At 42.3% G+C, this 17,949-nt stretch overlaps 1 protein-coding gene across 5 annotated transcripts in view; it reads right to left on the reverse strand.

The window, feature by feature from the left end:
* Positions 1-16,713, reverse strand: part of POLN (DNA polymerase nu) — a 140,880-nt gene extending 124,167 nt beyond the window's left edge. For 4 of the 5 annotated variants that reach the window (XM_066384780.1, XM_066384777.1, XM_066384778.1 and 1 more), the window contains exons 1-2: positions 16,568-16,713; positions 454-539 (exon numbers count right to left, since the gene is read on the reverse strand). In XM_066384780.1, the coding sequence (XP_066240877.1) occupies positions 454-539; positions 16,568-16,706 (225 nt within the window). In that variant the 5' untranslated portion in view covers positions 16,707-16,713. The remainder of the gene's footprint in view (positions 1-453; positions 540-16,567) is intronic. The other variant, XM_066384779.1, reaches the window with a different exon arrangement.
* Between the last annotated feature and the right edge of the window lie 1,236 nt (positions 16,714-17,949).

The raw sequence follows: 17,949 nt of genomic DNA on the forward strand, positions 1-17,949 counted from the left end.
CCTTAACCTGAAAAGTTTTCTCAAAAGTCCTTCCCCACTCTCTAAAGGCTGACCCATCTCCTAACCATCCTTTAGATCTCTACTCAGATATAAGTTTCATAACTGTAAGAAAGACATCCCAGACTCCTCTCCCTACCACCACCCAGAAAAAAACAAATTGAAACAGCACGAAGCCTGGGTTAGAGGTCTCTCCTACTGTTCCCAAAACACTCAGAACTGACTTCTATACTGGCACTTAATGACACCGCATGGTAGAGACCCTCTGTACTTCTCCCTCCTCCTCTCCCCTCATACGAACTAAACCAAATGCTGCTGGAGAACAGGAGCTCCTTCACACACACTCTTCTAACCCATCGTACCCACAGTGTCTGGCATACAGCAGACATTAAATAAGTATCTGTTGAATAAGTAAAGGTTATCTGTTAAAAATTATTCATATCTGTAATGATTTACCTTTTTTCCCAGTGCTTGATTCTTCCCATCCTCAAGTAGTATGGAATATGAAGATTTAACACTGGATTTGTTTACCACTTCTGCAGCTTTTAAAAACACAAAAAGGAAACACGAGGCATTCAAGAAACATTGAAATCTAAGTCATATAATTAGTAAACATTCAAAGTAGCCTCTACAATCTTGCTATTTACTCATTATGTACTTAAAAAAAATAATAAAATTCACAGCCAAAATGCCTATGATCATTGTAACAAACATTTATCTTCAGGTTAGCTGGAAGCAGATCTACGTAATCATAAAATGTTTATTAAAAGTCACTACCTGCCTGACCAGGCGGTGGCGCAGTGAATAGAGCATCAGGCCTGGGATGCGGAGGATCCAAGTTCGAGACCCCAAGGTTGCCAGTTTGAGTGCGGGCTCATCTGGTTAGAGCAAGGCTCACCAGGCTTGACCACAAGGTCGCTGATTCAAGTAAGGGGTCACTCGGTTTGCTGTAGCCCCCCGGCCAATGAACATATAAGAAAGCAATCAATGAACAACTAAGGTGTTGCAACTAAGAATTGATGCTTCGCATCTCTCTCCCTTCCTATCTGTCTGTCCCTATCTATCCCTCTTTCTGACTCCCGCTGTCTCTGTCACAAAAATAAATGTCACTACCTGGGCCCTGGCCAGATGGCTCAGTGGTAGAGCATTGACCCGGCATGTGAAAGTCCTGGATTTGATTCCCAGTCAGGGCACACAGGAGAAGCTACCATCTGCTTCTCTCCCCTCTCCCTCCCTCTTCTTTCTCTTTCTTTCTTTCTCTCTCTCTCTCTCTCTCACTTCTCCTCCCCGCAGCCATGGCTTGATTGAATGTGTTGGTCCCAGGCGCTGAGGGTGGCTTTGTGGAGCCTCTGCCTCAGGAACTAAAAATAGCTCATTTGCAAGCATCGGCCCCAGATGAGCAGAGCAACAGCCCAGAGGAGTCACTGGGTGGATCCTGGTTGGGGTGCATGCTTGAGTCTGTCTATCTCCCCTCCTCTCACTTAAATTAAAAAAAAATCACTACTGGTATTTATATCTGAAAACTTGATTCTGAAAACCCTTGTAAGAAATATTTTAAGAATTAAAGGTTTGAGGAAATTCTTAGACTGAATAATATTGCAATGAAACAATTAGACAGTAAAACATCATTAATAAAAACTTCTGATTTGGCCCTGGCTGGTTGGCTCAGCGGTAGCGCATCGGCCTGGCGTGCGGGGGACCCGGGTTCGATTCCCGGCCAGGGCACATAGGAGAAGTGCCCATTTGCTTCTCTACCCCCCTCCTCCTTCCTCTCTGTCTCTCTCTTCCCTTCCCGCAGCCAAGGCTCCATTGGAGCAAAGATGGCCCAGGCGCTGGGGATGGCTCCTTGGCCTCTGCCCCAGGCACTAGAGTGGCTCTGGTCGCGGCAGAGCGACGCCCCGGAGGGGCAGAGCATCGCCCCCTGGTGGGCAGAGCATGGCCCCTGGTGGGCGTGCCGGGTGGATCCCAGTCGGGCGCATGCGGGAGTCTGTCTGACCGTCTCTCCCCGTTTCCAGCTTCAGAAAAGAAAAAAGAAAAAAAAATTCTGATTTCAATTTTGCTTTAATTTTGTTGTTTACCTTACTGATTTTAGAGAGAGAATAAGGGAGAGAGAGAGAAACAGGAACACTGTCTGCTCCTGTGTGTGCCTGACCAGAGATCAAACCTGTAACTTTAGTGTTTTGGGACAATGCTCTAACCAACTGAGCTATCTGGCCAGGGCAATTTTGCTTTAATTTTTAATAAGCCTGGGCCAAACAGTAAGTGATGGAATCTGGATTTAACCCCAGGCAATATGACTCAGGAGTCTGTGCTCGTAACCACTATGATATACATTCTTTCTACAACAACAAGAACCCAGAAATGCAAATACAGGGCAATCTTTCATTTATAATAGAAAAAAAGTGTTTGTTGTTGTTTTTTAAATTAAAAAAAATTTATTTATTTATTTATTCATTTTTAGGGAGGAGAGAGAGGGAGAGAGAGACAGAGAGAGAGAGAAGAGAGAGACAAGAGAGAGAGAGAAGGAGGGAGGAGCTGGAAGCATCAACTCCCATATGTGCCTTAACCAGGTAAGCCCGGGGTTTTGAACTGGCGACCTCAGCATTTCCAGGTCGACGCTTTATCCACTGTGCCACCACAGGTCAGGCAGAAAGCATCATTTTTTTTTTTAGATTTTATTTATTCATTTTAGAGAGAAGAGAGAGAGAGAGAAGGAGGGAGGAGCAGGAAGCATCAACTCCCGTATGTGCCTTAACCAGGCAGCCCAGGGTTTCAAACCAGCAACCTCAGCATTCCAGGTTGATGCTCTAATCCACTGCGCCACCACAGGTCAGAAAATAAGTTTTAACAAGAATGAGACAAGTCACTCAATGATGAAAACTTATAAAATGGGCCCTGGTTGGTCAGCTCAATTGGTTAGAGCAGAGGTCGGGAACCTTTTTGGCTGAGAGAGCCATGAATGCCACATACTTTAAAATGTAATTCCGTGAGAGCCATACAATATGTTTAAAACTAAATACAAGTAAATGTGTGCATTTATGTAAGACCTACACTTTTAAAGTACAATAAGTCTCTGAATTCTTTTTAATAACGTTGTTATGCTGTTGCTAACCAATGATGAATAAAGTACTTCTTACCATTAATGCGACTTCTGGTGCTGCATGGTTTTGCTGATGGCTTTGTAGTCTGGTTGATACGTGGTGACGGGAAGCGAGTTCCAAGTTTTGACAATCAGCTGGTCCGCGGGTTGAAGTTTTTTCATTTCTCCCACTTGTGTTTGTTCGCCAACTCTGCTTGCTGTCGTGTAAGTCTTTCCAAATCTTCATTCAGTGACTTGAACTTATTCCCTCACATGTCTTAGGCCTTCAGGTCAGCAGCTTGTAGCTCAAAATCTCTGACGGAGACACTGGGGATGTAACTCAGTTCGGCGCTGTCCACTGCGCACTCGTGTGGATGGGTGATGAACTTAAAAAGACGAGTGCGCTCACGAAATTCTCCAAAGCGCGCTTTGAATGACTGCAGGAGATTAGATGTGAAGCCCACTAGCTGCTGGAGATCAAGATGTTGAGTAGGGTCACTTGCTGTGCATGCATCTTTAAACTCTCCCAGTTTTTCAAAGGGTAGTAAACGACCTGTTTCAATGTCTTTCAGCAATGAAGAGTTCCAGCTTGTTTTCAAATGCAAACACTGCTTGTTGAAGGGATAAGACTGTATTTCCAACATCTTGCATTTTCACATTGAGCTGGTTCAGATGTTCAGTCATGTCCATGAGATAGTAGAACTTCAGGAGCCACTCAGTATTAGCTAATTCAGGATGCTCAACGTATTTCATTTCAAGAAAAGTCTGGATTTCGCTCAGACAAGCTGCGAAACGGCTGAGCACCTTCCCTCTTGACAACCAACGCACATTGCTGTGCAGAAGCAGACCAGGATAATTATTCCCAACTTCATCCAGCAGTGTTTTAATCTGGCAATCATTTAAAGCTTGGGCAACAATAAAGTTGACCACCCAAATGACCAGTGACCTCACCTCACCAAGCTGCTTGCCACACATCTGAGCACAAAGTGCCTCCTGATGTAGGATGCAGTGAAAACTTAGGATGGGTCTCTTTTCATGTTCACGAAGAAGCGCTATGAATCCTCTGTTTTTCCCCACCATGCAAGGAGCACCATCAGTACACTCCGAAATAAGTTGATCTATCAGTAGATTTTTTCTTTAGCGAACTCAATGAAAGACTTGAATAAATCCTACCCTCTTGTTGTCTCTTTTATAGGCAAAACAGCAAGACTTTCCTCTCTTAGTGTGTCACTGACAGCAGACCTTGCAATCACGCTGAACTGGGATAAATGGCTTACATCTGTTGACTCATCCAAAGCAAGAGAAAAGAATGGTGCTGCATTTATGGCCTTCACTTGTGTTGCCTCAATTTGATTTGCCATCATGATGGTACGATTGTGAACAGTTCTTGCCGACAGAGGCATGTCTTTTATTCATTTGATTACCTTGTCTTCATCAGAAAAGTTGTCAAAAAGTCCATTGGCAACATCAAGCATGAATGTTTTGGCATACTCCCCATCTGTGAATGGCTTTCCATTTCTCACAATTGCTAAAGCACCAGCAAAGCTAGCCAAATTCCAGTCACCTTGCTGGGTCCAAACATGGAGTTGCTACTGACTAGCTTGCACTCTGCACAATAGCTCTTGACATGCTTTCTTCCTGCTGTCCCCCGCTGGATATTTCGATGCAAATGTAGTATGGCGTGTGTCAAAGTGCCACTTTATATTTGACTGTTGCATCGATGCAATTTTTTTTTTTTGCATCGATGCAATTTTATCATTTCATATTAACCACACTGCAGAACCTGCTCTCTCCACAAAGGGGAATTCCTCTGTCCATTCCTGCTGAAAAGTACGATACTATCTTTTTTTCTTTTAGCCATCTTTTCGTCAAAAGGGTTTTTGCAATTAGCTAGCTGACTACTTAATTAAAAGGAGGGAAGTTTACTTCCTGACCTCACAACGACCCGTGTACGTTATGCATTATCCAATAAAAATTTGGTGTTGTCCCGGAGGACAGCTGTGATTAACTCCAGCCACCTGCAACCATGAACATGAGCAGTAGGAAATGAATGGAATGTAATACATGAGAATGTTTTATATTTTTAACGTTATTATTCTTTTTATTAAAGATTTGTCTGCAAGCCAGATGCAGCCATCAAAAGAGCCACATCTGGCTCGTGACCCATAGGTTCCCGACCCCTGGGTTAGAGCATCATCCCCAAAGCACCAAGGTTATGAGTTTGATCCTTGGTCAGGGCACATGAGGGAAACAACCAATGAATGCACAACTAAGTGGAACACCACACGAAGGCTTCCCTCTCTCTCTCCCTAAAATCAATCAATAAGCTTTTAAAATCTTATAAAATGGCATAAAACAAGATCCATATAAATGAAAAGACAGCATTGGGATTCACACAAAATGTTTAACTCTTCCAAACTTAATATAGTTTTAATATAGACCTTACAGGGCTCTTTTAATTGAAAAAACAATTCAAAGTACATAAGAAATGTTAAATATCTGAAAATAGACAAGAAAAGTTAAAAAAATAAAAGACTTGCCTTGCCAGATTATCAGAACACACTATATAGGCACTGTAACCCAATCCACATGGTATTTGAATATGAATAGAAGAAAAAAATCTCTTGATCAAATGAGACAATCCAGAAACTAAATCCATGATTTATGAGACTTTTAATATACAACAAAGATAGTGTTTCAATAAAGTAGCAAAGGACCCATTAAGAAACAGAGGTAGTACAGCCTGACTGGCGGTGGCACAGGGGATAGAGCGTTGAACTGGAACACTGAGGCCCCAGGTTCAAAACACCAAGGTTACCAGCTTGAGCAGTGTTGAGCATGAAACCATCAACATGATGCCAAGGTCTCTGGCTGGAGCCCAAAGGACACTGGCTTGAAGCCCAAGGTTGCTGGCTTGAGCAAGGGGTCATTGGCTCAGCTGGAGCCCCCTGGTCAAGGCATGTATGAGAAGCAATCAAAAACAACTAAAGTGTCATAACTACAAGTTGATGCTTCTCATCTCTCTCCTTCCCTGTCTCTTTCTCTCTAAAACAAGAAGAAAAAAAAAAGAAATAGGGATAGTATAACTAGCACCACTGCTAAAAGAAAATAATACATTGAGAAAACTACTTGGGACAAAACAACATAGGATTAATACTTGTATTTTACAACTAGTCTCATACATTGACAAAAAAAGGACAATAGGAAAATATGCAAAAGATAAGAAGCGGTAATACATAAAATAGCAAACCCAAAAAGCAAATAAACTTGATATAACGGCTCAAACTCACTAACAGTCAGGTAAATGAAAAATTAAATATAATTGGAGAGGATGGGGATAGGTAAAAATGTGGGTATAGCAGGTCCTCACTTAACCTTGTCAATAGGTTCTGTGACTTGAAAGAAAACCCATTATACCTTAGGCTTATTGCTATAGAAAAGAGTTAAGTTCCTATGACACTTCATTCATCAAAGTGATAACAAAACGACGTTGAGGAGCTGCTGTAGTTAGAATCCTTTTGCAAAGCAGCTGCCAACACTTATTAAAATTAAAAATACATGTATCACCTTTGGGAGTTGGGAAAAAAATCAACTGACCCAAGGAGAGCAAAGATGGGCTTCTTGGGTGCCACAAATGTTCTAATTCTTGATCTGGGTGAAGGTGACAGGGGTGTTCAGTTTGTGAAATTCTGAGCTATAAACTTAGCATATATGTGTTGTGCTGTGTGTGGGTGTGCATCTGTAACATAAATAAAAACAAACATTTAAAAGATATAAATCATCTAACCAAACTCACTCCTGGATATCTGTTTCATAGAAATATATGCAACAGTAAATAGGTTTAAATCAAAACATTTACGGCAGTATTGCTTTATGGCAAAGGACTGGAAACAAAGCAGATACCAAAAAAAGAGGGAAGTTGATGAATAAATTATGTAACATCCACACTGAAGCGATAGCCATTTAAAAGAATGACTTAGAGCTATTAACAGTTGATTTGAAGCAGAAATCAGTGAACATGATCCCCCTTTTTTTTTCTCATGCATGCGAGAGGTGGAGGGACAGACAGGAAGGGAGAAAGATGAGAAGCATCAACTCTTTGTTGTGGCACCTTAGTTGTTCATTGATTACATTCTCCTATGTGCCTTGACTGCAGGGCTCCAGATGAGCCAGTGACCCCTCGCTCAAGCCAGCAACCTTGGGCTCAAGCCAGCGACCATGGGGACATGTCAATGATCCCAAGCTCAAGTCAGTGATCCCTGTGCTCAAGCTGGCAACCTTGGGGTTTCACACTTGGGTCCTCAGCATCCCAGGCCAATGCTTTATCCACCTGGTCAGGCAATATATGAACCCATTTTTATTCTTTTTTTTTTTAAGTGAGAAGAGGGGAGGCAGAGAGACAGACTCCACATGTGCCCCAATGAGGATTCACCAGGAAAGCCCCCTACTGGTGATGCTCTGCCCATCTAGGGAAGTTGCTTTGCACCTGAGCTATTTTTAGCACCCGAGGTGGAGGCTCCACAGAGCCATTCTCCACTTTGGGGGTGAGAGGGAGTCTCTCAAACCAATCAAACCATGGCTGCAGGAGGGGAAGAAAGAGAGGGAAGGGGGAGGGATTGAGAAGCAGATGGGCGCTTCTCCTATGTGCTCTGACCAGGAATCGAACCCAGGACATCCACATGCTGGGCTAATGCTCTGAGCCAACCAGCCTGAGCCTCCCATTTTTAAAATCAGTTATCGAATCTCCTCATTTGTGTACATGAATATGTTATTCATGTACACTGGCACATATCTTGCTGTGGGTAGCTAAGAGATGGTTTGTGTTCAGATGGGTTACTGCGGAGTGCTCTCAGAATCAATGTCTGCAGGGGAGTGAAGGCAAGAGGACTGAATCGAGATGCAGTTGCTACAAAGGCCTGTTCTGGAGCTGATGTGGCCCTGGCAGAGTTGTCCCCTGTTGGGTCTAGGGAGCTGGGCCTTTATATCCAGCACCAATCAGTCACTGAATTGGTTGCTCCTAGGAAAGCAATATGCCATTGAGCGAAGCAGCTCTTCGCAGCTGAGGCAATCACCAGGAGGTGCTGTGCTATGAGCAGTCCACCCGCAGGACCCAGCCCTGGTGCTCACTGCAGCCCTATATGGCAGCTATGTTACAACCACTTGCTTCAGATGCAGTCTGGAACACCTACCTCAGGATCCTGGTAGCCTTCTTTCTAAAAAAAAACTTTTAAAAGAAAAGATAATGGCACTGCTACTCGTCTCAAAGTTGCAAATGATATTCATCTCCCTCCTCCATGACCCATCTGAAGGTCCCCTCGCCCTGGCTGAGCACCTCTGCTGGTCTAGGTAGCTTCCTGATGCGGTGACCAAACCCTCATCCCTGAGAGGTTTAAGCCCCTGGTCACCATGCCCTTCTCATGCTATGATTGTTGTGTGCTATGAAATTTGGACAGGGGCCCAAAAGGTGACCAATCGTATCACCTGGTGCAAAGTATATGCTTCCCTGCCCCCATTACGTAACAGCAGCCCTGACTTATCATGGCCTGGACGTTCATCCGCAGCAGGACGGAGATGACATTCCTTGCCTGCCAGTCTCTTCGCATAAGGAACTTGAAATGACTGGGCTAAAGCTGAACTTGGAATTGTAGGGTACTCTTCCTGTGCCCCTGCTGGCTTCCCCTCTGGGAGTCAGGACAACCTGCAGAACCCAGTGTTGGTAGGCAAGGCCACTCTCCCTTCCACTTTTTGGTTTATGTACATAATTATACACATGGGGACACTTCACCCTGTTCTGGTCACTGATGTCCAGTGTCCACTGCACCCTGGAGGTCCTGCTCCATCACTGCAGGGCATCATACCCAGGCTGGCACTTGAGCCGTGCCTGCTACAGGCCACTCTGCCACTCCATGAGGCTGTTTATGGGTATGTGACTGGTGGGAGCCCGTGGGTCCCAAGATCATGAGTTCACTGCAGCTCCTCTGCTGTAAAGTGGGTTCCCATGTCTGACACAATACTAAGTGGGACTATGCATCAGTGGACCAAACACTCTTTGAGCCTTGAATGACAGAGCTTACTGAGGCCCTGCAAACTTATGTCTAGAACACATTTCCAAGCCATTCTCGATCAATCTCTGTAGCTTTGGGGACACAGAGGTTGTGAGGTCAACTTCCTAGCAAGTAACTGGCTGTTGCTCTCAAAGGGTGGTAATTCAGTGTTTGGTTTATGTTGGAAGGTTCGACATTCAGTGACACAACGCCTGGATCAGCAGTGGCGAGTGGGAGCGCCATTCTGCGGGGCGCACACACAGCCTCCATCTGGCCCCAGAGCCCAGGCTGCGTGTTCTGGGGTAGCAGATAGCAGAGACTGGTAGACATAACTGGCCAAGCCCAATTTTGTTCCTTCTTTCAGCACTCTACCTTAGGTAGCTGCTATTACCATAATCTTTATACTTCTCTTTACTCTTTGGTAGATAATCTCATTACTAGTTAAAATGCTTTAAATATTCCCTGTTCAATTACTACAGTTTCTGTTCCCTGATTGACCCTTCTACTCATACACCCTACTAACAGGCCTCGTATTTCTTGGCCTGGTTCCGTATAGTCAGAAGGGAAGGAGAGGGCAGTTCCCAAAGGGAGCATGTATTTTTTTTCAAGACAAAAGCCTCCTGTGTTGTCTTCAAGCTGGGGGTGGGGCACTAGCTGTTAGCAGGGGAGTGGCCACTTTTGCAGGTGCCAGAGGTGTCTGGGATTCAAGATTTGAATGTACCAATTAACATCGCAGAGTCTGGTCCCTCTTCCTGACCAAGGCCCTGACCGTAAGGTAGCACCCCTACCGGGGCTGAGGAGCAATCCAACTACGTACTGGACTGTGGCTACAGGTGGTCTCCTTTTAGGCTACAAGGGAAACCTTCTAGTTATTACATTTAGCCTTTAATTGCTAAGTAATCACCCTCAGTCTTTGTCTTCTTCCAAACGATCTATTATTCCCAACTACAGCCACCAATTCCATTGTTAGCCATGCAGTCATGTCCAGCAGCCAGGAAAAATCTCCCACTGGTAGAGACCAGCCACCTCCAGTGAGTTTCCTTTTGATTTGATTTGAAAGAGCGAGGAAGGGAGAGAGAAGGGGGGAGGGAGAAACAAGTATCAACTAGTTTTTCACTTGTTCCATTTAGTTGTGTACTCATTGATTGCTTCTCCTATGTGCCCTGACTGAGGGTCGAATCCATGACCTCTGGCATGTCTGGTCAATGCTTTATCCATTGGGCCACCTGACCAGGGCCCCTAGTGAAAGTTTTTTTTGTTTTGTTTTTTATTTATTCATTTTTAGAGAGGAGAGAGAGAGAGGGAGAGGGAAAGAGAGGGAGAGAGAACGAGAGGAAGAGAGAGAGAAGGAGGGAGGAGCTGGAAGCATCAACTCCCATATGTGCCTTGACCAGGCAAGCCCAGGGTTTTGAACAGGCGACCTCATTATTTCCAGGTTGACACTTTATCCACTGCGCCACCTCAGGTCAGGCCCTAGTGAAAGTTTTAACTGCACTGCCGCCATCCATATTCCCACAGTGATGACGTCATCAGTGCCAGCCCAAGCATGACCAAACTCCAAACACCAGGGGTGCTCTCACACAGCTCTCCCTGCACCAACTGCAGAACCAGACTGGGTTGTGCCTGCAGGGAGTTTCAGGGTGAGGGAGGGACTGGGGAGCAGAGCAACAGTTAAAGCCCCCAAATCACTTCACAGTAAGTTCTCTAAACTGAGCTGCATTTGCATCAAATGCATGACTTCCAATAAGGCTTTCAGATGATGGAAGAAGTATTTGAGTAGATCCTTGTAAAAATGCTGATTTCACCTCTCAGTTGTGAGTGAAGGAGAGAAAAAAAAATGGGTAAGTAGAAAGTTGGAAAACGTCACAGGTGTGGAAGTTACCGTCAAATCTGAATGGGGCAAAAGAGGACGACAGAACAAGGACAAGAGCTGAGCTCCTTCTAACGCAGGCAAGACTGAAGTGGTAAACTGAAGGCAAACAGCAATTAGAAAACCACTATGAATCCAAGGAAGAGAGAAAACAGCCCTGAATCAGGGCAGTGCAAACTGACATCCAGCATCTGGCAGGGTTTGCTGTGATTAGACATAATGGTTTTATGTTTACTGGGTAGAAATAAACATAATATAAATTATTTACCCATATACTCTTGACTAGAATGACTATAATAAAAATAGATCTATTTTGTCAGTTTCTTTTTGACAAAACAATTTTCATCTCCTGGAAATTGCAAAGACTTCCAGGAGATGGGAATAAAACATTTCACATGAAAGAATCAGATCTTAACAAATATCTACCTTTAGGGCCCTCCAACTCATAATTTGCAATGTCTGTAAAAATATGTTTATTTTTCTGGAAAACACCATTTTCACCTATAAGCCTTATCAAGTTAAAATGAAAAAGAATCTGGATAAATGTATACTAGAAAACATTATTTGATCTCTATAGATACTTAGACAAAACAGATATATAATTTAATAAACATGTGCTTAATCATAAGCATAATCATAGCACCGGGTCAGCTGACAGCCTTGAAAACATACTGAAAACTCCTCACCCAGTATTTACCGAAGACTTTCAGTGGCATTACTGAACAATGAAAATTCAAATCAAATAAACCCTATTGCAAATTTAGGTTAAAGGTGTATGAGTTGGGATAAAAAGCTAAACTATTAGTCACAAAAGACCCAACAATAAAATACAGTGGCTTAAAGAACAAAAAGTTAAGTTTATTTCTCTCAGGTTGAGCTGAGTGGTCTCAGCTGGTGGTGCAGCTGTTTCATGAAGTCACTCTGGGACCCAGGTCCCTTCCCGCACGTTGTTCCACAATCCTCTAGGACACTGTTATCATTTGCAGGGTTGGAAAGGAGTCAATTTCAGGTTCCAACTGGAGGGAAGGCAGGCTGAACCTTTTTAGGACTAAACTAAACAAAATGCGCACCCCACTGACAAGAACCTGCCACTTGGTCACACCTGACTGTAAGAAGATTGAGCTATATAGTCTGACCATGTGACTCAGAAGGGAAGGACAGACTCTGGTGTGGGAAATGAGTATTTGGAGCAATACAAAATGACCGTGTTTAGAAAATGAGAAGTGGTTGCCATAAAAAGTCAGGATAATGATTACTGCTGAGCAGGGAGAGGGTTCTAAGTGAGAAGGAAATTGTAAGTTGTTGGCAATATAAGTAGTAGTTACATAAAGTCCTCTTTATTTGAATTTATTAAGCTGCACTTTTAGATTTTGCATCTTTTACTTTTTCACAGAGAAGCGTTTTTAAATAAAAAGTTTTATATAGTCCTATCCTTTGCAAGAAGTTTATACAGCCTGACCTGTGGTGGCACAGTGGATAAAGCATCAACCTGGAATGCTGAAGTTGCCGGTTCAAAACCATGGGCTTGCCTGGTCAAGGCACATACAACAAGCAACCAATGAACAACTAAAGTGGAGCAACTATGAGTTGATACTCCTTGCTCCCCCCCCCCTTTATGTCTGTAAAATCAATCAATAAAATAAAAAAAGTTTATACAGTTTGATCCTTATTGGATTTGTAATTTTTTTTTTTCTTTTTTGAAGCTGGAAACGGGGAGAGACAGTCAGACAGACTCCCGCATGCGCCCGACAGGGATCCACCCGGCACGCTCACCAGGGGGCGACGCTCTGCCACTACCAGAGCCACTCTAGCACCTGGGGCAGAGGCCAAGGAGCCATCCCCAGCGCCTGGGCCATCTTTGCTCCAATGGAGCCTTGGCTGCAGGAGGGAAAGAGAGAGACAGAGAGGAAGGAGGGGGGGGTGGAGAAGCAAATGGGCGCTTCTCCTATGTGCCCTGGCCGGGAATCGAACCCGGGTCCCCCGCACACCAGGCCGACGCTCTACCACTGAGCCAACCGGCCAGGGCCTGGATTTGTATTTTAAGATACCTCTAGCAGATCAGAAAAAGTAGATCCCAAAGTGACATATAACATTAATAATGTCTGGTCTTATTTTAGTGTAAAAGCAAGTATGGTATTTGTAATTTATTTCCATTAACTTCTGAGATCCAGTTTGATATTTATTTGGTATGAAATGGGCTTTCAGAAAATAAATGCTAATTTACAGTATTTTACTCTTAAGAGATAAGAAAAGCTCAGCATGTGACAAGAGTCCAGGAATAATAAGGTCTTAGGTCCAGCATCATTTAACAGTAATCCACTAGCAATCCTACTTCAATTCAAATCCCTATGAAATAAAACTGGCAGGACTCAGTAGCAGACAGACTCTAAGGTAGTCCCGTGCCCCATGCCTCCTATTATTCAGGCCCTTGTAAACTCCTTTCCCATGAGTGGAGGTGAGACTTGCTGACTCACTTCTAAACCACAGAATAAAGCAAAGGTGATAGGATGCTTGTGGTGATGCTACACAAGACTCTAATGTCACTCTTGTTGACTGAAAAAGCAAGCTGCTGGCCCTGTTGGTTAGATCAGTTGGTTAAGAGCATTGACCCAAAACAACAAGGTTGCAGGTTCAATCCCTGGTCAAAAATACAACCAAAAATATGCACAACTGAGTGTAATAACAAATGCTTCCCTTCTCTCTCCCCCCTCTCTTCCTTCCTCTGTATCTCTAAAAAAAAATCAACAAAAAATTAAGCACTAGCCGAATATCTCAGTTGGCTGGAATGTTGGCCTGGAACACAGAGTTTGCTGGTTCGATCCCCGTCAGGGCACATACAGGTGCAGCTCAATGCTCTTGTCTCTCTCTCTCTCTGCCTGCCTCTCCAAACAAACAAACAAACAAACAAACAAACAGGAAAAGGAAAAGGAAAAGAAAAAGAAAACTGCTGTATCATAAAAAGCTGCCTGTGGGCAGGGGGGAAGCTGCCTATACCCAGAACCTCGCAGAAAGAACTGAATTTTGCCAAGAACCATGTGAGCTTGGAAGCAAATGCTTCCCCATTCACGCCTCAGATGACATTCCAGCCCTGGCTGACACATGTACTGCAGCCCTGCAGAAGTCCCAGCTAAGCTGGGTCCAGGCTCCTGACCCACAGAAACTGTGAGATAACAAATGTGTTGCTTTAAGTCACTAAGCTGGCAGTAATAGTGTTATGTAACAATAGATAATGCATGCAGAATCCTTATGAAAATCCACTTTTTCCAAATTCAAAACACTTAACAAAAAAAATCTTTTTCCATTATTTTCTCCATAAGTTTATGAAAATTAGGATATGACAAGAGAGTTCGTGAGATGGGCTGACTGCCAGAAATTTTTCTGAACAGACTCATATTATAGTTACCCAGAGGTATTTCATTATCAGTTTCTGAAGGGAAGTACATTTCTACCTGTCAAGTGCACACTGTTTTTATTTTACAAAGTATATGGAATAAAGAAGAAAGCACTTTGTTGTTTGAATTTTTATCTTTCTTTAATACTCCCCCCACCAGCATCATTCTCCCCAAAACACTAGGTATGTAGTCCACACCCAAAAATTCTTACTACTTCATTTATTAGTGACTTCGGTAAGACACAAAGGGAACAGATGCCTGTATATGAATAGATTGTTAAATGCTACTGTATCTTAATTATAAAAATGCACTTATAACAGCATTTGCACTGTTTTGTCAATACTCTCAAATATTTCATCTCAATATAATTACTCCATTATATCACTTCTAATACTCGGGAGAAAAGAAATAAACAACAGTCCCACTTGTGAGCATGTCAAGCTTTTACTATTATACCATATCATGAACACATATGTATACACAGTTTCACCCTCACCCCCTAAGAATTTACATATTTCTATGTCAGTATAATATACACATCATAAAAAACACTTCTCTTGTCTACAACACACAATAAGCAAACAAAGACATCTTCAGTATCAACGGAAGATCAGTTCCAGGACTCCCAGGGCTACCAAAATCCTTGTACACAAAATGGTGTAGTATTTTCGTATCATCTATACCAGGGGTCCCCAAACTTTTTACACAGGGGGCCAGTTCACTGTTCCTCAGACTGTTGGAGGGCCAGACTATAAAAAAAACTATGAACAAATCCCCTATGCACACTGCACATACCTTATTTTAAAGTAAAAAAACAAAACGGGAACAAATACAATATTTAAAATAAAGAACAAGTAAATTTAAATCAACAAACTGAACAGTATTTCAATGGGAACTATGCTCCTCTCACTGACCACCAATGAAAAAGGTGCCCCTTCCGGAAGTGTGGCGGGGGCTGGATAAATGGCCTCAGGGGGCCACATGCAGCCCGCAGGCCTTAGTTTGGGGACCCCTGATCTATACTGACATAAAGACTATAGCAGGGTATGCCTAAACATCACTTCATTTGTGCAGACTCAGCACAGTGCTGGGTACATGACAAATCAAGTTTTGCTGCTTTATGGAACTTTCTGGGATTTTAATTTTTTTCTAATATTTTGATTGGCAGTTGGTTGGACCTACAGATATGGAAGGCTGACTGTGCTATGTACAGGTTCAATGACCTGAGAGCTAAGCCTGAAGCAAAAGGTACTGTCAAAGAGCTCCTATCTTTTGAGGTTACTTACACCACTGATCAGATTCTAAAGGAATGTCTGACAGAAAAATCTGGGACAAGGAGGAGAGTGTTACATTTTTAAAGCAATTAATGCCTGACCAGGCGGTGGTGCAGTGGCTAGAGCGTCGGACTGGGATGCGGAGGACCCAGGTTTGAGATCCCCGAGGTGGCCAGCTTGAGTGCGGCCTCATCTGGTTTGAGCAAAACTCACCAGCTTGGACCCAAGGTCGCTGGCTCAAGCAAGCAAGGGGTTACTCGGTCTGCTGAAGGCCCACGGTCAAGGCACATGTGAGAAAGCAATCAGTGGTTGATGCTTCTCATCTCTCTCCATTCATGTCTGCCTGTCCCTATCTATCCCTCTGTCTGACTCTGTCTCTGAAAAAAATAAATAAATAAAAAATAACTAACTAAATAAAAGCAATTACAGACTAAGAATGTAAAACTGAGTGAGCAGAAGGCCAGTTACCACTGGATGAGTCAAGTGAGAAGGAGCTGGGCTCCATTTGTTCACAGAATTCTATAATGGAAGTTCTCTACAGTACTTTTGTTCTATAGAATGATTTTGCTACGTTTCATTTGCAAATCTTAGTCTTAAGAATTATTAACATCAGCCTGAGCAGTGGTAGTGCAGTGGATAGGGCACTGAGCCAGAACACTGAGGTGGCCAGTTTAGCACAAGCTTGCCAGCTTGAACACAGGGTCACCAGCTTGAGCGCTAGATCACTGACCTGACCCCAAAAGGTCACTGGCTCAGACTGAGCCCTCCAATCAAGGCACATAGGAGAAACAACCAATGACAAACTAAAGTGAAGCCACTACAAGTTGATGCTTCTCACTCTGTTTCTCTCAAAAATCAATTTAAAATTTTTTTAAAGAATTGTTAACATCAAAGTAACAAAAATTACTCACTCTTTTCATTGTTTCTCCCATTCTTAGACTCCACTAAATCACCTGAATGCATAGCAGACAAAATCTTCTGAGCAACACTGGAGAGTGGTATCTTACAGAGATCAAAGCCTACAAATGCCTCATAATTGTCCATTTTCATAAAATCCTAAATGTAAGATAAACATAATACCTATATATTAATTTTGAGACTTCAAAATAAGAAACAAGTAATTTGAAATTTTTTATGTACTGACTTTCATGAAAATTACTATATTAACCACAAGAAATAGGTATAAATTGTCCCCATCACATACAGGGTAGTAAGAAGAAAGCAACAGAGGCTCATTTGGGGTATTATGATAAGTAACAAAGCAGAAAACATATTTTCTAGTTAAGCAATTTTGAAGCAAGCAATTTACTCAAATACTTTCTGAAATTTAAAACAGCTATTATAATCTTCAAATATACAAATCTAGTGAACATTAAATTATTTTTAACTAACTTGCTTAATTATGACACTCTATAACCTAACATCCTTTCACTTGTATTGCTGAGCTCTACTGGACCCTTGGGCTGAGGGGGTGAGGTCTGGAAGGAACAGTTCAAACAATCAAGCAGCTAGTCAACATTAACATATTTGGCACTAATCAAAACAGAATTTATTATTTCATTAGACAGGAAACCAGGTGACATATTTATCCCACATTACTGAAGAAAAAAAATTTTTATTTCTCTATTCCAAGGTAGAATAAGAAAAAAAAAGGAAAAGTTATCCATGAGGAGCTAACAGCAAAATACGAGACAAAATTTTTGCTATGAAATTTTCAAACATATTAAGATCTACTTCATAAAATGTTAAATAAGGTACAAATAACTGGCAAAACATTTTTGCTCAATGGATTGCAAAATTATTAAGACTCATCTAGATCACCTACACACACCCATTTTCTGATGGTCACAGTTTAAAAATTCCATAAAGATCACCTGTAAGTTATATAAAGGGCAGGTAATATCTTTTTGTAACAAGAATATTCTTGAAAGTAATACCTATATATTTTCTCTATACATGGTATATAACACAGGCCATATATAAATCAGGCACAAAGATGCATTTGATGTGATAACTGATAAATGAGCTACTTCAAATTATTTTATACCAACTCTTAAAATAATTTCTAATTGCCCAAATACTATATTTGTATCCCAACTAATACAGTCCAACATTTAAAAATGTATTTCCACACAAAAGAAACTTATTAAAATAGCATTATGGATCTTTTGAACAATCACAACTATAGAATTTTAAAATTTCATTTGAAAAGTCATTCATGTGTAAATCACACTGAAGTTCAAAGCAGTACTAAAATAACTTGCAGAAATTTTGAGTCCCTGGGACCCAGCAT

This window comes from Saccopteryx leptura, chromosome 5 (genome assembly GCF_036850995.1).
Source record: "Saccopteryx leptura isolate mSacLep1 chromosome 5, mSacLep1_pri_phased_curated, whole genome shotgun sequence".
NCBI classification, from domain to species: Eukaryota; Metazoa; Chordata; class Mammalia; order Chiroptera; family Emballonuridae; genus Saccopteryx; species Saccopteryx leptura.